Source organism: Chinchilla lanigera, unplaced genomic scaffold (genome assembly GCF_000276665.1).
Source record: "Chinchilla lanigera isolate Chin_1 unplaced genomic scaffold, ChiLan1.0 scaffold00009, whole genome shotgun sequence".
In the NCBI taxonomy this organism is placed as follows: domain Eukaryota; kingdom Metazoa; phylum Chordata; class Mammalia; order Rodentia; family Chinchillidae; genus Chinchilla; species Chinchilla lanigera.
The window spans coordinates 12399904-12420301 of record NW_004955410.1 but is presented as its reverse complement, the minus strand read 5'-3'; the positions used below and the strand labels follow the sequence as shown (position 1 = coordinate 12420301).

Here is a 20398-nt window from a genome sequence, read left to right as displayed (position 1 = left end):
CCTCCCCCAAGTAAAAGACCCAATCAAACACTGGGCAAGTGCAACGATGTTGAAAAAATGTTCAGCATCACTGGCTATTAGAGAAATGCAGATTAAAACAACACTGAGATTCCATCTTGCTCTAGAAACAATGGCTGTCATCAAGAAAACACAGCAAATGCTGGCAAGGCTGTGGGGATGTCTATATTGCTGGTGGGAATGTAAACTAATCCAACCACTATGGAAATCAGAATGGAGATTCCTCAAAAAATTAAAGCTAGAAATTCCATTTGACCCAGCTATCCCCTAGCTAGGTATCTTCCCAAAAGAGTTAAAACATCATGTTACAGTGATACACGCACACCCATGTTTAAAGTAGCACAATTAAGAATACAGTAGTTAAATCTCGAAAGCATCCAATATGGCCACCGACGGATGAATGGATAAAGGAAGTATAGTATTTATACACGATGGAGTGCTACTCTGCTATAATAAAGATAAATTGGAGTCATTTGTAGGAATATAGATGCAGCACGAGTCTGTAATGTTAAGGGAAATAAATCAGATACACAAGCTTAAATATCCTGTGGTCTCTCTTATATGAGACACTAAAAAACATGAATAAATTAAAGAACAAAAATAAATAATAGGAAACAGGAAGATCTTTCGCTTATGGGAAGGGGACCAAGAGATGCTGGGAGGTGTGAAAAGTATTAAGATGTGTCAGGTACATGTACCAACTGCCACAGTGAATGTATTCATTATGTGTCACAAACATGTGCTAAAAAATTAAAATATAAAAGTTGTGCCAGGCGTGGTGGCACACGCCTGTAATCCCAGTGCTCGGGAAGCTGAGGTACGAGGATCCTTGCAAGTTCAAGACCAGCCTGGGCTACAAAGTGAGCTCAAGGCCAGCCTGAACTGCAGAGCGAGACCCTGTCTCAAAAAAGACAAAAACAGAAAGAAAAAAGTTGCATTTGTTGACACAGAAAGATGTCTGGAATAAATTGAAGCAAGTGACTGTAACCCATATGATATCATTTCTGAAAATTATTTACATACCAAGAAAAAACATGGAACCATTTTTCTGTGAAAAGTGGCAACACAGGTGATATTTTCTTAATTTTGCCCATTTCTCTGAACGTTCTACTTTTTCTATAATGAGATGTGTTAATTGTGCAATTATTTTAGGCAAAAATTTTTGAGAATAGGAATAATAGGTAAAAGTAAATATGTAAAAGAAATTACATTTCATATAATTTCCCATAAATTTATTCTGTGATTTCAAAAATGACAAATATTAATAGCAAACAAATATTTGTTGAGTTTTTATATACTGTTATTTTTTGTTTGTTTGTTTGTTTGTTTTCTGGTACCAGGAATCAAACTCACGACCTTGCACTTGACAGGCAGGCGCTGTGCTGCTGAGCTAAATCCCCAGCCCCTATACTGTTATTTTTAAGGAACTAAGCATTGTAGATATTTTATGTCTCTAATAGATAAGAACAAATTTCATGGCTTTTACATAATATGTGGTGATGGCAATGCTTGATCCTGACTTTTACTTTTTTAAGCCTACTATAACTGCATTTAATCATTCCTGATGAAAGGGTCAATTTCATCTAACCCTTTTTTTGCACCTTGGTGAGTAGTACTTCTCAGAATTGATTTTCTGTTTGTATTGAATTGTCCTAAGACAATATAGCACAAATACTTTTTAACTATATCCACTTATTGTTCCTATGCTATTATATTTTCATGGTAATTCTGTTGAATAACGGTATGAAACAACTGAAAAATTATACTTGTATGTACTTGATATCCATGCATAACTATTTCTGCCACTCCTTAAGACATGCTATCATCAGCAGATGAGCTACTAACCAACGTTAAGTAGTTTCAGATTCTCAATTTTACAAACATGTGCACTTAATGTTTTAAATAGCTCTATCTTGAATTAACACATTTTCTAGTGATGAGGTCTTGTGAAGAATTCACAGGGATAATAGCCATTTTTTCTGGAATGAGATGGAATCTTAGCATTGTTTTAATTTGCATTTCTTGAATGGCCAGCAATATTTATTAAAGAGGCTATCCTTTTTATGGTAAGTGTGTTTGGCCCCCTTTGTCAAAGATCAGATGGCTGAGTGTGTTTGGAGTTGTTTCTGCATCTTCTAGTTCGTTCCATTGATCCTCAGGTATGTTTTCTCACCAGTACCATGCTGTTTTTATCATAGTAACTCAGTAGTATAATTTCAAGTCAGAGGTTGTGATGCCCCCTGCCTTGCCTTTGTTGCCTAGAATTGCTTTTGCTAGTCTAGGTCTCTTTTGGCTCCAAATGAATTTTAGAATTGTTTTCTCTAATTCTGTGACGTATTCTAGTGGTATTTTTATTGGGATCACATTAAATCTTTATAACAGTTTTGGGAATATGGCCATTTGCTCTTCCTACCCAATAGCAAGGGATAGCTTTGCATTTTTTGATATCCTCTTCAATCTCCTTTTTCAGAGTACTGTAGTTTTCAGTGGAAAGATCTTTTACTTCCTTTGTTTGACTGATTCCTAAATATGTCTCTTTTTGAGGCTATTGTGAAGGGTGTTGTTCCCCTAACTTCTTTCTCAGTGAGTCTGTTATTTGTGTACAGGAATGCTATTGATAATTCTGGGCAGAGCTGTGGGGAAATAGGAACGCTTCACTCTTGGTGGAAGTGTAGGCTGGTGCAACCACTGTGGAAATCAGTGTGGAGATTCCAAAAAAAAAACTAGAATTAGCAGTCCCATTTGATCCAGCTATTCCCCTTCTTGGTATCTTCCCAGGAGAGTTAAAAGCATTGTACCACAGCAATATATGCGCACCTGTATTTATAAGATTTTTTCTTTTTTTTTTTTTTTTGGTTTTTCTCCGGTACCGGGAACTGAACGCACCTGTATTTATAGCAGCACAGTTTAATAGCTAAAACTTGGAAGCAACCCAAATACTCATCAACCAATTAATGGATAAAAAAGATTTTTTTTTCTGTAGTGGAATATTACTCAGCCATAAATAAAGATAAAATAGAGACATATTTAGCTAAATGGGTGGATCTTGAGACCATAACCATAAGTGAAATAAATTGCAAACTCATGTAAATATTTCATTATCTCTCTGGTGTGAGAAACTGAAAATGCAAATAAGAATCCAAATGTACAGTAGATGTTGTGAAATAGGAAGAAATGGTTGAAAAGGAAAAGGGAACTATGAAGAGGAGAGTGGAAAGGAAGGAAGGGAAGAAGAAAAATGAGAAAAGCAGGACAAAATGAAAACTGAGTTTTGTGAACAGAGAGGGGGAAGGGAGTTTGCAAAGAGGGAAGGAGGACGGGAAAAAAAGAGGAATCAAGGTATATCATGTACTGATACAAATTTGCTATAATGAATATGGTCATTATGTATACCTAAATTGTACCCATAAGCTTAAATTTAAAAAGAAAAAGAAAAAGAATTCACAGAGAAAATTCCCTCTTCCAAGTAAGCAGCAGGCTGAAACTAAAAAGCCAAATTCTCCCTACTTCTGCTGTCTGCAATAAGCAGAGAATAACTTGCATTAATCATACAGAAGATGGTCCCAACAGTTACTCTCCTTGATCTTGACTTTCCAGCACCTGGGAGGGCCCTGCGTTTGATTACTGTGTACTCATTAAATTGCTTTGGATCTTTTCTTCAAAGATTTATGCAACTTTCCTCAAGGCAGCAAGCTTTCAGAATCTCACCATTGAATTTTCCAACTCCCGAGCCCTGAGGAAATTTCCCAGTTAGATCTGCTGGCAGTGAAGGACAGAGGAAGGATCCAGATGAGGCTCACTCATCTGTGGTCTGCTAAAAAATCCCTGCCTTAGAAGAGCCGCAGGAGCGTGGAAGTAGCCAGTGCTAAGCCCTAGGCGGACCTCAGTTCGCACCCCGCATCCCAGCACTGAGAGGCTTAGCTCTGGCCTCACAGTCAGAAAGGGTTGTTTTAATCTATGGTGGCTTCTATATTCTCTTTGGAATTAAATGATCACTGTTTCCATTGAAGAAACCGCTGAGGATCTCTCCACCTTCTCCCCTGCCTCTGCCTAAGATCCCTTACACCTCGCAAAAGGGCTAAGCCAATCCATAGTGGCTGGGGAAGCCCTCCTCAGTCAGATCTCTCCTCTCTGAAGGGAAAATCTTCAGAAATAAATTGGCTTGAGCAGAAAAGGCCTCACTGCTATAAAACTTGGAATTCTAATCCTTGCCCTGATTGATACCAAATCTCTCAGGTTGCCTGCTGATTTGTCCAACCAAGTGGACTGCACATCCTCAGTGTAGGCATTTGCTGGTTGGTGATTTGACCATGGACATTATATAAGTAGTGGAGCCTGGTGAAAAACTCTGTCTTGTATTCTGAGTGAAGAAAGAATCATAGAAAGTACATTGGCCCTCAGGTTGGGGAACCAGTTACAGAGTGCAAACCCTATCCAACACTCTTTTTTTATACTTTTTCTCACCCATAATGATTAAATGTGTGGGTATATCAATATTGGTGTGTGTTTATAGCCTCTCTGACATTCTAAAATAAATTCTAAAGTATGTGAAAACATATCATATAGTTAAGAAAGTTATAACATGGAAAATTACTAGAGAAATTACAAAACGATCCTTCACTTTACAAAAAATTTACCATACATTTTCTTTAAATGACCAGACCTTCTAAGTTGATTTCTAATAATATTCATGTTTTGTGCTATTCTTTTTTTGTTGTATTGTTTTTCTTCCGGTACCAGGAATCGAACTCACGAGCTTGTGCTTACCAGGCAGGTGCTGTGCCACTGAGCTAAATCCTCAGCCCTGTTTTATGCTATTCTTGAAGAATGCATTAACATTCTACAGATGCAAACATCTTTTTTTCTCTGAATCAATTCCAACCTATTGGTGATGCAATCATCTGCCAGTTGAAAATGTCAGCTTAGGAAGGATATTACTGAGTCTATGTTAGGCATAAAATTTTAATTATTTGTGTTTTTAGCAATTTTTGGTCAAATGTTTTAAACTAAAAGTTCACAGTTGCATTCATACTATTACAGAAATGATACTTCAATTTTGTTAAGTCCTAAAATATTTTTCAGAAAAGTACACATGTAATCAGAACAAGTTTGGCCAAGTCAGGTTATGAAAATATGTTAAATCTCTAACAATAGCAGTAAAAGAGTTCAGGATGAAACTTGTCCCCAGATACATCCATAGAAGGGAAGTAATCTTAGCTAATCCACATGCAGTTTCAGCAGAAATGTCATACCTGACCTTGTTTTTTCAAATCTCTGTCTAGGGAAGTCCAAACATCTGCAGTTATTTATCTTAGATTCTAGTTCCAGGAAATAAAAGATGAGAATTTGAATTGGTGGGTCAATAAAAAGGGAAAAGCACATTAACCAATTTAGTATCTTTTATTATACTATGAACACACACATGTGTGCATGCACAAACACACATACACACACAACCAAATTGCCATTTAATAAGCTGTGGGAGTGGAGACTTTATGTATCATATTCTTAGCTATAAAACTCATGATCTAAATATGCTTCATGCCTGATTTTAAAAAATCACAAAATAACCAGAGTAATAGAATTTTTATGTAGAGAGTATGTACATAAAAGAAAGAACATGATTTTTCAATAGCCTGTATTTTTGGAAGGACAGATTTTTAAAAAAGAAATCCATTAGACATAAAACAAGTCCATGAAAAAAATATTTCTTCATATTTTGCAATTGAGAAATCTGAGGCGAAACAAAAACTTATTTCACAGCCTGGTACATGTTTTTCATCTGAGGCCCACCCCTGCCCTGCCTACTGAAATAAAGGCTTGGCATAAACGTTCACATCTCAAGGGAGAGGCATATAAAACGGGCTGGAATAAGTTGTATGTGTACTTGGTTTGCCATCTAGAGGCTGATAGGGTCGTTTTTAGGAGAAGGAGAGTTGTTCGTTTGTTTTTTCAAAGTTTAAGATAATCCTAAATTCACATGCAATTCTAAGAAATGATACAGAGAGATCTTCACCCAATTTCCCTTAATGAAAACATCTTGCATGGTTATGGTACACTACCACAACCAGAAAATTAACATTGAAATAATACACTGACCTTATTCAGCTTTCACCAGCTTTGCATATACTCACATGTGTGTGTGCATTTTATTACACATATAGATTTGGGTGGCCATCCCCACTGTCAAGATACAGAAGTTTCACCACCTTAAGGATCTCTAGTACTTCCCTTGTATACTATAGCTGCTTCTCTCCCTGCCTGTCTGTTTTTCTACCCTGTAAAAACTACAGATCTCTTCTCCATCTCTTTAATTTTGTCTTTCAAAAATGTGATATACGCGGAATTGTGCAATATACAACTTTTTTTAGTCAACATAATCCCTTGAGATTCATCCAAGTGGTTGCTAGTGTCACTGGTTAGCCATAATTTGGTCTTCTTGTTGCTAAGTACTCTTCCATTCTTGCACATTTAGTTTAACCACTCACCCACTGAGGAACATCTAAGTAATTCCCAGCATTTTGATGGTTGTATACAAGTTTTTGTGTGAACATAAGTTATGATTACTTTGATATAAATAACTTAAGAATATAATTGCTAAGTTATGTAAGCTTAGTTTTGTAAAATAAAATAAAGTAAATTAAAATAAAATAAAAACTATAGTACCATACTTTTCTCAGAGTACCATAACGCTTTACGTTCCCACCAGCTGTTCATAAGGGATCCAGTTTTTCCACACCTCTCAGACATCTGGAGTTATCACTGTTTTTTATCTTAGTCACTCTGCTAGACGTCTAGTGATATCTCATTGCTGTTTGGGTTTCCCTAGTGGCTAACGACATTGAATTTCTTTTCATGTCCTTATTCACCTTTGGTATATCTTCTTTAGTGAAATGTCTGTCCTTGTTGTTTGCCATTTTCTCCTTTTGATTGGGTTCTCAGGTTGACTTCTGAGAGCTCTTTAAATATTGGAGACACAACAGCTTTATCGAATGTGTGGTTTATGGTTTTGTTCTCCAAGTCTGCGGCTCTGCTTTTCATCGTCTCAGAAGGTTGTTCTCAGAGCAAAGCTTCCTTAGTTTTGAAAATGTCCAGTTGTCTCCTTTCTAGATGATGCTTTTGGCATCAGTTCTAAAACTCCTGTGCCTAGTCCTAAGACCCAAAGATTTTCTCCTGTGTCTTACAGTGTCTAAGATCCATTCTGAGTTAATATTTAGTAAGGCATAAGGCATAAATCTGTGATTGCAGTTCATGCTTTTGCTTGTGGATGTCCAATTACTCTTGCATTTATGGAAAAGGCTGTCTTTCCCCATTGAATTGCTTTTGAACCTCAAAAATCTATTGGCCAGATTTGTTTGGCTATAATTTGGGGTTCTATATTCTGATTCATTCAGCAGAACATATCTGTTCTTCTGCTAATATCACACTTTTGTGTTTATTGTAGCTATATAGCAAGTCATAATGCCAGATCAGTGATTCTTTCCCTTGCTCTTTTTAAAACTTTTTTAGTTATTAGATCCTATGCCCTTTATTTGAATGTCATTTTATTTCTGCAAAATCACCATGAGTATAATTGGAACTGGAATCAAGAGAAAAACAGTGCTTAAATTTTAGAATCAAGTAGGATTCTAATCGTTCAATTGAATTAGCAGTGATATTATATTGTCTTGTTAAGTATACTTTTTAAAAGAAGAAATACAATTATTTCTATAAATATCTATCTGCAGAATATCACAGCAGGCTCTCATTTGTGCACTCACTTTAAGTGTATAAACTTTGGAGTTTAGCTTCAGTAACATTCTACTTTGTTTTATTTAACCTTTCCAGCAATAAACAAATCTACTGTTATTGCTTACAAAAAAATGCAGTATATAACATAATGGAGAAAGCCTTCCAGGTTACCCTGATCCCCCACTTATACATAAGGAAATTTAACAATTATCTTTACTTAGAATGATTCAAATGTTCATGTGTACATTGGTTTTCCTTTGTTACCTGTCCTAACTTCATGGTTCTCAAATACTAGGTTTTGGACACACAAACTCATATCTGCTGTACTATGTAGGTAATTTATGAACTTTTCCAGAGTAATTTTGATTACATTTGATTTACACCTTTATTCCCAAAATTGATCTTTACATAGTCTCCAAGTAAGACATAGCAAGCCACCACTTTCTGAATTTTTTTGGAGGTGGGGGTGGGGGTTGGCTAGAAGATTTAGATTAAATAAGATTATGTTTAGTATTTCACAAAATATCTTCCTGGTGTTGCATGCAATAATAATCTGAGTTGTTGAATAAAAAATGCCCTCCATGAAATAAATTCAAGAATGCTACAAAATCAACTTTAAAGAGATTTGGCTTGCATTTTGTGTTTACAGAAGGATTTTTCAGGAGCCCTAATGCACTGGTGTTCACTGGGAATATTCAGGACAGAGAGCTAGGATGCAGTAGCTCTCAATTTTTTTGTCTTTAGCATCCTTTTTCGTTGGTTTGTTGGTTTTTTCCGGTACCAGGAATCAAACTCACAACCTTGCGCTTGCCAGGCAGGCGCTGTGCCGCTGAGCTAAACCCCCAGCCCCTATAGCATCCTTTTTCAATGAAGAATCCTGCTGATCAGTTCAATACATTTTAGAAGCACTTATCTTTAGTCCAAATCTATAATTTGAATAAACTAAAAATCAGGAGTCATCACACCAAAAGCCACCCAGCAAGCAGAGATAGGACCATTCATCACATGTTAATAAACTAAAAATTCAATGCATCTTTGTCCAATCTTAAACATATAAATGTCCAAATATAGGACTACCTATACCTATTTACCAACCTCTGCATTGTAGGCCACTCCATGATCTAACCCTGGTTTTATTTCAAACCTGAGTGAAGCTATATTTTTCTTATTCAATGTAAATTTTTTTCTCAGAGTCAAAGACTTCCTAGGTAATATGCAGTTAGAAGAACTATGGCTATATTTTTCTAGGTGACTTGATAACAAAGGGTTTATTAGTAATGTTTTCTTCCTGTCTCTAGTAAAAGACTCCTTTGCTTGAATTTACAACTCACAACATGTCCAGATCCTCTTCTTAGAGCTTCTGATTCTTCTTGCCATTATATAAAAAAAGGAGGTTAAAATGTTTCTAGCCTGTGGTTGAAATTTCTTGCAATTAATGGCAGCTGTCTTCTAAGTCACTTAAGTTCTTCTTCACCCTTTTGCTATCTAATATCTAGGACATTTTATGTTTTGTATTACTTACTACTATTGCTATTACTCTTTAATAGTAGCTTAGTATGCTAAAATTTTAATACACTTACAATTTTCCAAGAGATTTACCCTTTCTCAAGAATTTAACACTTAAAACAAATAAAATTTCTTTACAACAGTGACTTATAGATATTATCTCAGAAGCTATACACGGATAGCAAAGTAGAGGCTGATGTGGCTGTTGAGATAAGGTTGCTCCCCTGATGACGTTATCTCATGTGTGACCAAATCCCTTCATAGCAGATCCACTGGACAGTAAATGATGTATGGGCTGTTGGCCGTTCGTAGGAGAACTCTGTCTCTCAGAGGAACATGATTTGTCCCATAGTGAGGCTGAACCCAACAATCCAGATTTTCAAATGATTCAACCCGAATTTATACATTGTAAGAGAAGGCTACTCCCCAAGGAGTCTTCAATTCTCCTATTTTGTACAGATTGGAACCACAGATATAAGAAGTAGGATTTGTATTCTCTGTCCTCATGTCCATACATTAGTCATTATTTATCCTAAAATTATACATAAAAAATTCCCAGTCTGTCTTGGGCCAGGTTGCCTCCAACAGAACTGATGCAGGGATTTGTGTGCAAGTGACTTAGTCAGAGTGCTCTTAGGAGCAAGAGGTTAAGGTGAAGGACCTGGGCCATGGTCCCAGCTAGAGTCAGCCTATCCCTGAGTATTCAGCTTAAGCAGCTTGCTTCTCCAGGCCTTGTGCTACCCTCAGACTGCTTTCTGTGTAGCTGATTCTACTGTGTTCAGGGTGGCTCAGTTACTTAAAAGCTCTATGAGACAATGGTACCCGTTGTCCTGCCCCTGGCAATCTCCTTGTGGGCCGCATTTCCCAGCTGACACTGTCTTCTACCTGCAGGCAGAACAAAGCCCAGAAGTCCTGCGTCCTCAGCTGCCTGGCGGTGGGTTGGTTCTCAATTTCCTCACTGTGACATTATTTAATCAGGAATGTAGATTGTTCCTGTATACCTGAGGTCACTGAAGGAGACAGTGCTCCCGCCTGAAGTGACATATACAAAATAATTCAAAGAATAGGAAACTTGACCAATCAGAAAACACTTAATTTGTACTTCTTTTACTTTTAGAATGATCCAGAAAAGACTTTTGGGTTCAGTCTTTGACGAGAATTACTAAAAGTCCACTGCTCTACTTAGCAGCCATAGTACCTCCCATAGAGCAAACAAAATTGACTCGTTCAGGGAAGGTCCTTCAGGTCCCGTGCCATCATGCCAAACGTGCGGCCCCACTGCTCTTACATAGAGAAAAATGTAAAACTTTGAACTCACCGTACATCAAACTCAGACTACTTGGAAGTTGTAGCATCTCAAAAACCAGAAATTCTCAATTTGAATGTATTTTTGTCCCTTTTCCCTATGAGACCATTTATTAAGGGCAAGTGGCTTTTTAGGGCTTTTCTTTCCTGTGTTCTGGCAGCAGAATAAGCATCCAAGGTCAGCTCAGTATCATACCTGCTGGAAACATCGAGGCCACCATGTCCACCCCTTAAATGAGAGGATACGCAAGAAGGAAGTTGGACATAAGCCTAATGTTAGTGGCCCAGACTTTTCCATGTATTGTTTATTTAAGGCAACTTGTTTAGGTCTCAGGGAAATGCTTTGCATTCTAATCGGTTTCTAGTAAAATATCACGATTATAAATAAGTGAAGACAATACTTGGGTGCTTAGCACTGTTCTAAGTTTGGGAAATACTTATGTAAGAAAGCAAAGGCTCTACATGTGTCAGGAAATTACACGGTGGAAGTTTTGCTCACTCCAGGCCAGATGGGATGGACAGCTCTTCCAGTGACTTTACAAAAACCAAGTGCTCCGGACAAAGAAGTGCTTCTCAGAGCTAACATTAGAAACTTCCTAACTGCATGACCCATCTTATTCATTAACCTGTGGCATTTCCGTACTGCTATCATGAGCCAATACTATGATTAGAAATTGATGTGCCTTTATCACAAAGTTGCATTACTGTGTTGGTTTGGGGCTTATTTTGTAAAGTAAAACAATATAATACAAGACATATATTTTATAAGATTATTTATAATAGTCACCCAAAGAATGATATACAAAAGAGTGCCAGAAATCTGTCCACACACTATAGACCAGGAATCCAGCTGAGGGCCTGGATCCCATGATAATGTCCTGCATGAGTCCAGCTGAAGGCCTAGAGCCCACAACAATGCCTGCCACAAATCCAACTGGAAGCCCAGGGCCCATGACAATGTCTCATGCAGGCCTGTTTCACGGATCTACACTGGGAAGGCCCAAGGGTCAGTGGTGGAAACTCGGAAATCTGTGCCAGCAGGATGAAAGATCTGTGCTAGCAGGCTGAGGGATCTACACTGGAGCCAGGAAGCAATGCTCAAAGAACCAGAGCTCCCCTGAAAAGTACCACAGCCATCCTCAGCAACAGTGAGGTCCCGAGCTCCTCCAGTGGTGAAGACAGCTGAGTCTCTGGGAAAGCCAATGCAGCAAGCTTCCCCAGGAGGCTGGCAGTGCACCATCTTCCCTTCCAGAGCCAGGAAGCAATGGTCGAGGTGAGGACCAGAGTGCCCCCAAAGTGAACCAAAGCTATCCTCAGTGCCAACAAGCTCCCAAGCTCCTCAAAGGATGAAAACAGCTGAGTTCTTTAGGAAAGCCAGCATGACAAGCTCCTCCAAAAGAATCAACAGCTCCTTACAGCTTCTAGTAGCTCCCAATAGGCTCTCTTCTTTTTCTCCAGTGCTGCTCTTATGCTGCAGGCAACAGTCCCCAGGTGGGCCTCGCACACCCAGCACCACACTTACTCAGTTCAGCTGGGGGTTACAAGTTGACCACCAGTTGTCAATCTGCTACAATTCCCAAAAATAAAAGAAATTAGAAATCAAAGTAAAAGCTTCTTTTGTCTAGTGAATGACAGAAATCTTAGAAAGCTTTGAGTTGGGGAAAAATCTTCAAAATATTTTAGGCTAACAAGTATGGCAGGTAAGGATACAACCACAAGTCTAGACAAAAATTCACACAGCAAGAGAATGATCTTGTCTAAGAAAGAAATGTCAAGCAGAAGATTTTCTTCAAAGCTTCAAACCAACATGGACCTACTGAAATACCTAAGTTGAGACTCTCACATAAGTGGCCACAGCTAAGCATCACTGAGAACCACAGCACTAAAGAACATCCTTCTAAAATGTGAAGAGAAAAACACCCTCTCAGACTTGAAGTTGAATTCCCTAGTAATTTTCATAGTATGATTGGAAACACTGTTGAGACAGACAAGAACCTTACTCATCTTCTCCCATGCCAGCTGGAAAGGAGTTTGGCTTGGGTGGCAGCCAGTCCACCCCTCCCCTTCACTTCCTTCGCTCCCCCTTCCTCTGCAGTGGACTGGGACACTTTGCTTCAATGTCCTCCCTATTCAATTTCTGGTACCAAAAAAAAAAAAAAAAAAAAATCAATGTCCTCCCTCGTGATCAAACCAGCATTCTCCACTCCAACATGAGTGTAGCCAGACAGGCAGCGTGACACCCTACCCACACCCACCACTTCAGACAGTACTGCTGCCTTTTGAAGGAAGGAGGGGGCATCTTGGAATGCTTAAGATCAAGAAGGGAGAGATCTGGGCCCCTTATTTGCAAACCCAACATTTATAGCAAGCTTTCAGCCCTGCCCCTCACTGACAGACCTGCAGCTGCTATGTAAGCGGCATTCCCCAGCCACTCCTCAGGGTTTAGTCTAGGAGGGCTGCATCCTGTGTATTGGTATCCCTGTGCTACAGCACAGACTCTGTTAAAGTAGAGACTCACCCCGGTGTCCCTATAAACCTGCTTGTGATTTATTTCTTGGGTAGGTAGGCTCCAAAGGTCCTATAAGTCTACTTGGGATTTTTGTCCTGAGTAATGTGGGTAGAGCAGTCATTTCCAAAGAAAGAGCAATAAACACTCAGCGCTCCAGAGACCAGCAGCCAACTAAGACCAGCAGCAGAGAGCAGCACCCAGTACAGTTGACCTCCAGCATCTAGCACAAGCTGGCACCAACAGGTGGCAGACGGCAGCAGCAGAGACCAGCATATCCTGGTGTTCTCTGGTGACATCAGGACTGCTAGCAGAGCTTCACTCTGCCAATTCATGATTTCCACCTGAATTGAGCAAAAGAACCCTAAGATAAATGGCAGTATTTGAAGACTTGACATCTTTTGAGGAAGTCATGATGCTTTTATTGCTCTCCTAGAGCAGGTCTGGGACAAACCCATTCATATGTAGAATTGATCCAGTATCCATTGTCTCAGTTTTCAAAGGGAATTTTGATTTTCTTCAACAATAAGGCTATATTGGCCAGTGATTCTAAAATGCACTGCTGGTGTGGATGACTTGAAGGGTTGGCTTACTTTGACAGACTTCAACTGAAATAATCATTATAATCATCATGCACTTGACATATTTTATTGAGCAGCTGCTAAGTGCCAGACACTATTCTAGGTGACAGGGAAATATAAATAAATAAAGTCTTTGTCCTTGTTCAGCTTGAATTCCAGTGACCAGAGATAGACAATAAACAAACAACTATATAATATAGCCTCAAGTAGCAATAAGAAATTAGAAAATATATCAAACAGAGAAAGGGATAGAGAAGAGCAAAAAGGCCATGGGATATGGGGCTGACGGCATTTTAGATAGCATCAAGGAAAGTCTCTTTGAGAGGTTGGCATTTAAATAGGGATCTGAAAGAAGGGAAGGAACAAGAGACACGACTATTTGGGAGGGAGAGTAGCTTGTTCCAGGACTCCCGGCAGAAGGATTCTTGGGTGCTGGAGAAGCCGCAAGATGTCAGTGTACCTGGAGCAGAGCAGACGTAAAGGCAGAGAAGTGGCTCTGGTCACCCCTTGTAGGGCCTGGAAGCCACAGTGAAGACATAGAATTGAACAACCTCCCCTGAGTACTGCCAAGGACCTGTGCTGTTGTAGGCAATTTCTGGCACAGAAGATTGTAACAAACAGTCCCTCCTTCCTGGTACCTTTGCCAGAAACCTTCAGAGTGCCCCAGGTGTTGGCCAGGTCACCGCATAAGCCACTGACAGCCTTGTGGGCCTGTTGCAGAGTCCCTGCAGTTTCCCTGTAGCTGAAAGTGTTCACATTAATTTAACGAGTTCACCTTTGAAAATCCATCCTAAGCAAACCAGCTCCAATTCACTCACACGATCTCCTGGTCTAAGAAACAGGAGGGTGGGGCTCTGCACTGTGAGTTTAATGGAAATCTTTTCCCTAAGTCCCCAAGTATGAGATGATTTTGGCCACAGGAAGTTTTCTACTGAAAGCTATAAAATCTGGGAGAAAATGGGATGGCTCCAAATAACCTAATACACAACTGCTTCATTAATGTCTTGCCAAATATTCCATTTTTTAAAGGAAGTAATTTCAGTTCAGAAAGTACACCCTAACAATTTCTCTACAGTGTAACTTTGAGAATATCTGTCTTTCTGTGAGAAAAATTATTTCAATATAAATTTGCATTTTCCCCCAAATGTATAAATTTGTAAAACATCTAGGTTATATTTTAATTCAATTTGTTATTGCTTTTAAATACCTACTAATGGAAAATGTGATGTCTTGTTATTTCCTCTGCTTTTTATTTTTGGCCAGATTGAAAGATAAATATAGTGAACACAGCTTGTTTTTAAATTCAGATCAACAAGTAGCTATAGTTCTTTATTTTTAATTTTAGTGATGGTATTTTCCAAGGAGAGCAAAAATGCTTCATCTGTGACTCCAGATTTCGGTACAAACCGTGTGCCCAACCCAACAGCCACACCACTGAGAATGTACTTACAGGTTTTGAAGCAGACAAAGAAAAGAAATGGCTGCAATCTGAAAATGGTATGCTTAAGTTTTTTTCAATTATTCATTTCTTCCTATTTTAATATGGTGCCTTTTTCCTTGCATTACTTTAACAATGTTACAGCAAGATGTTACCCACCAAGAATGTGGAGTTTCGTCTAACAATTTATTTTCATTTTTAAGAAAGATTATTTCCCTTTAGAGAAGTTAAAGTGTACGTTCAGCACACAGCTCAGAATGTTTTATCTTTTCCATGTGAGTGAAGAAAATGTCTCTGTGCCTTTTTGTTCTTCAGAAATTGTTTTTAAACATTGTGAAGTGTTAGAGAGTTAACCTAACACAAAACACACTGATGTAAGCAAGTAACTAATGCCAAAGGAAGTGTGCGAATCAGCACCACGTACTTTTTCCTTCTCAGTGCAGGAAGGGAGAGAGAGAAAAAGGACATTTTGGTTCTTGCTGCAAGCCAAAGGCTTTAATATAAGATTTGAACTGAAAGGATGATTGGCTACTGGCTGAAGTTCTCTCCTTCCTGATTGTGTGTCCTTCTCTCTTTGTGAACAGTGGTGATCTGGGCCCCACACTGGCCACAACCATCTATATGTGTGTGGACCCAAAGAGGGATTCCTCTTGTCCCATCCCTGGCCTGGGCCTTTCATGCCAAACATGAGGAGGCGTCCTCACTCACGATGGCCCTCCATCAACAGCGATCTGGGACTCTTTTCCTTTTCCTTGGCTACGAAATTATTCCATTCAGCAACCTCTTTTTTGTTCTTTGGGCTCTAATTTCTGTTTTCTCCAGATCTCTAAATAGATTTTTGTTAGGGGGCCCTAAACCTTTAGAGTGAGCATAACCATAATATACAAATAGTTCAGGGCAGGCGTAATACAGGGCCGTTTTCTTTGCCATCCACTCACGTGCACGACTGTCTGCTAAATGCCATTTCATCAGGGAGCCTGGGTATTATCTCGAGTTGGAAGCTCCTCCGTGAATGGGAGGGATTTGCCACAACCTTGCCTTCGTTGATGAGCGGTGCCCTTTTTGCTCACCAGCCGTTCGGACTTGCACCCACATCCAGCATTGATCCCCCCCTCCTCCATCACGGCCCAGTGTGCAGAAGCAGGGATGACAACAAGGACTACACGGAGGGGAAGATCTCCTCTAGACAGGGTTGGTGTAAAGCCTGGCAGGCGGCTGCCCTCTCAGCAGCGCACGACTCCCAGTCTTTGCCCCAGAACTCTCAGCTGAACCTCTGTGCCCAGCAATCCGGAGTCCCTTTGCCCGAAGCACGTGTGGTTTCTGAGCACTTGAAACCAGACTGCGCCAGTTCACACCGAGATGTGCTGTCAGCGTGCAGCCATCCTGCGTTTCCCAGACAGAGTCCAGGAAAAAGAATTATCCGAAAGTATTGAAAATAATAACGTGTTTTATATTTTGCTTTAAGCATATTGTTAAAAATAATTTTACCCATTCCTTTTATCTTTTAAACACAGCTGCCAGACAACTTCAGACGGCAGCCGTGACGCCTATTCCAGCTCTGCTGCTCAGTGGCGACTCCAGAGCTCTGGGTTCCTCGGGGCCAGGCTGGGGTGACACTCCCAGTCGGTGCTAGAGATGGATCACAGCTAACTAGCTCAGTGCAGGGTCACCTCCTCAGTCCCAGAGGAGCTCATAGAGCCGCTCTCCGGCGGGGAACACTCCAAGCTGTATCTTACATCAAGAGACAAAATTCTAGCTCCAGTGACTGTTAGTCTTTGGGAGAAAAAGGTGTGTTTATTTTCGTTGTGCTCCGGCTTGCGGGCTCCTGCGCAGGCGCAGTCAGGATGTGGGCACAAGGAACTAAGCCTCTCTTTCCCCCGCAGGAAACGGCCTGGAACTCCCTTGGTGGCATGCAGTGCTGCCACACAGTGGCGGCCTGTACCGCCGCCGGCGTGTAGATGTGGATAGACAGGCCAGATCCGGACAGGAGCAGCCCAGACTGGGAAAGGGTTCGGCACAAGCCATGCGGTTTCTATATGGACAAACTATAGCAGGAGGCAACATGCGGAACTGGGCGCTCTCAAAACCAGCGGTTGTCTTCCTTCTGGAATTTTCTCCAGGTGTTGATTGTGTGAGCATCAGACCGGACCTAGAGGTTATTTCAGTTCATCCACCTTAAACTGACCTTTAAGGTACAGAGAGGTACAAGCCCCCATCCCCTGTATACCCCACAAAATGTACTGTGTTAACCTGGGATTCCCCTCCCTGGCTTCCTTACAGAGAACAGAAACCAGGATATGTGTACATTCAAGTTTTGTCACCTAGGTTTTTTCCTGAATAAATTTTTAATGAAAACATTGCTTGGTGATCAATGACTACATGATTAATATTTTTCTAAAAACTTAGAAGACAGAATAAAGACAAATACAGAGTCCTGGGGAGATAGGGACCACTGGAACCAGAAAGACAGTTTTCAGGGAAAAAAGGAAATTATTTAAGGAAATATAGGGGGCTGGGGATTTAGCTCAGTGGCACAGCACCTGCCTGGCAAGCACGAGGTCGTGAGTTCAATTCCCAGTACCAGAAAAAAAAAAAAAAGGAAATATGGAAAGATAGTGATCAAAAGGCAAAGGAAACATTAGCCTTTATGACAGTTACTCTTGAGAGATCAAGTCATTGTGCTACAGTCTTTCATCATCACTCACCATAATTCTGCATTGATGGCAGACCTGCTACCAGTTCTGGCAATAAAAAAACATACGAAATTTAAAATAATTTTTTAAAAACTGAAAAAGAATGCCAGAAGAATTTCATGGATGCAAACACAAAAGCAGAAAACTGTAATACAAAGTGAAAAGTTCAGAAATAGAGGTATGATTGGAATGCTGGGAAACTTAATTGAAGAGGATACATCTGCTCTGGGGAATAAGGATAAACTTGGTGAGTAGGTCATGAAGGATATAGAAGAATTTGCCTAAGGAAAAGCATTCTAGGCAAAGAGAAACAAGCAAAGTGGTACAAAGTATTAATTACATTAGCTTTTCTATTTATATGCTACCTTTCTTCAATTAATAAATCACACAGCCATAATATTTTCAAAAATGTAATTAGATTTTGAGGACAAAGTATGTACTTGTAAATTCTTGCCCATTTATTGGAGTGAGAGCTAGCTGTGCTTATTGTACAGTGATATACACTGATTTTTTTTCTTGAGACAGGGTTTTACTATACAATTCAGGCTGGACTTAACTCACTCTGTACACAGCAATCCCCCTGCTTCAGCCTCCTGAGTGCTGGGATTACAGATGTATGCCACCTTATCCAGCAGTGATTTTAAAGGATATACAGAAAATTTAAAAATAGAATTATAAAATGAAACCATTCAGTCTGAAACGGATGGTAAAATTTGGTTTTGTGGGCCATTACAAGTTTTACTCATTATTTTCATAGACTTTTCAACCTGCTGCAATGATAGTGGCACATTCCACAAACTACAGACACGCCTGAAAAGCACTCAAATACTTTGCAAAACACTGCAGGGCCTTCTTTCCTGACAGCACACCTGACCAGGCCCAGGAAGTAGGAGACCCTGTTTGTGACTCCAGGTATTTAGATATCAGGCCTTCACTGGTGGCGAGGCAGCACTTCCTTCCTTAGATTTCTTTCATATAAATGAAACTGTTTTTAAAGTATGATCTACTTAAATTTTAAAAAGAAGTTAGGTAATATTTACTGAACTGTAACTTAAATTGATGATTTTTTAAAAATGAACATGTCCAAATTGAAATGAGCCCTGAATAGTACATAATACATTATCAAAAAGAGAATGTGTTATCAGCCCAGCCGAAGGAGAATGGGGCTAGAACCGAACTGGACCCCAAGGCCTGGGCCACCCGGAGGAAGGAGCGCCTGCTTCTAACCCTTGCAAAGGAGCCATGCCGCCTAGCCGCACAACTGGTTCAGCTGTCTCAACCCATGTTCTGCAAACCACCGCCGGTGGACTCTCCAGGAATCTCCTCTGTGCAAACCTGGGGCCTGTGGAGGAGCAGGGAGGTGGCGGGGTTAAGGGCACTGTTTGACCAGGTAGAGCAGAAAGAGCTGGTGGAAGAAGGCAGCTCTAGAATCCCCTGCCGGGTCCAAGTGGACAGTGGCTTGCCACACTGACCATGACTTCGCCTTGCTCCAGCTTTACCAGTGGTACCAACACTTCTGCGTGTACAGACGCCCGTGCAGAAGGGGCCGGGAATGATGGATGCGTCCTCGGCACTCGTCTTTGTTCTTGGCGCTTTCGTTCATATTGTAACCCACATGATAGCCCCCATCCTACGCCAGCTGGGAGGCACTGGCTCAGCCTTCCTGTCAAGGTCAGGATCTGTTCTTCAAGAGAATACTAGACAATCATGTTTCAGGATAACACTGTATAAATTTACCTACATTTGCCTTACAGGTGGTTTTAAAAGTTTTGGATCCCAGCTTTGAAATAGAAAGCCCTTACAGCCCCTACCTCCAGGGTAAGAATTGTTTTTTAATTTTCATATCCCTTTCTTTTTTCCTGGTAGGAGTGTTCCCTGTCATTGCATCTCGATAGTGTGCGAAGGGCACGTCCGTCAAGGAGGGCACCTTGAGCCAATGCCTCTGAAATGCTCTTTGACTCACTGTTTTATTTGCCTTTCTTCAGACCTTGTGCCATTAACAAATCTGAGGATAAACTTTTCCAAACTCCATGCCCTTGGGGATACCCTACTTGGAAGCGGGCAAGGCAACCGCCTCGATAAATACTGCTATGCTCTGTACGAGGTGGTTGTTTGGGGCAGCTGTTTTTGCAGTGGCCACGCCAGTGAATGTGGCCCCATGCAGAAGGTGCGGGGAGACATTCTCAGCCCGTCAGGACTGGTGCGTTATTCAGCCAAATGAGCAACTGGCCCTCCTTGCTGTTCCCGTGCTGAGCGCAGACCAGCCTCTGTGCGGAGGTCAGCAAACCTCAGTGCCAGCTTGGTGTTGGGGCAGGTGTCGTTCAACCGTGGAAACAGGCCACCTGGGGCCTTTAGCTCCTCTGGCCAGCAATTCTTGTGGATTCTATCATTGGGTTAATGAGCAAATTCATAATTTGTGACTTCAAGGTGGCCTGTCTTGTTCTGTTTTTGTTCCTTTGTTTCTTATGGAATAGAGACTTGATAGCAGTGAACCGTAATTTCATGTTCATTCTCTCACTGAAAAAAACTTCACCGAAGGTGTGTTGAATGCAAAACCCCGTACACAAGCTGAAGGCCCTCAGTAGCATCTAACACTGTAAGCCGGCCCCCCCTAGTGACA

General features: G+C 40.5%; 1 protein-coding gene across 1 annotated transcript in view; it reads left to right on the top strand.

Annotated features, from left to right (window-relative positions):
- The first annotated feature begins 670 nt into the window (after positions 1–670).
- LOC102018698 (laminin subunit beta-4) overlaps positions 671–20398 on the top strand; it is a 99877-nt gene continuing 80149 nt past the window's right edge. The window contains 10 exon segments of the mRNA XM_013510493.1: positions 671–706; positions 1590–1623; positions 10038–10057; positions 10091–10193; positions 15013–15144; positions 17206–17239; positions 17241–17277; positions 18536–18715; positions 19533–19596; positions 19764–19977. Of these exon segments, the coding sequence (XP_013365947.1) occupies positions 671–706; positions 1590–1623; positions 10038–10057; positions 10091–10193; positions 15013–15144; positions 17206–17239; positions 17241–17277; positions 18536–18715; positions 19533–19596; positions 19764–19977 (854 nt within the window).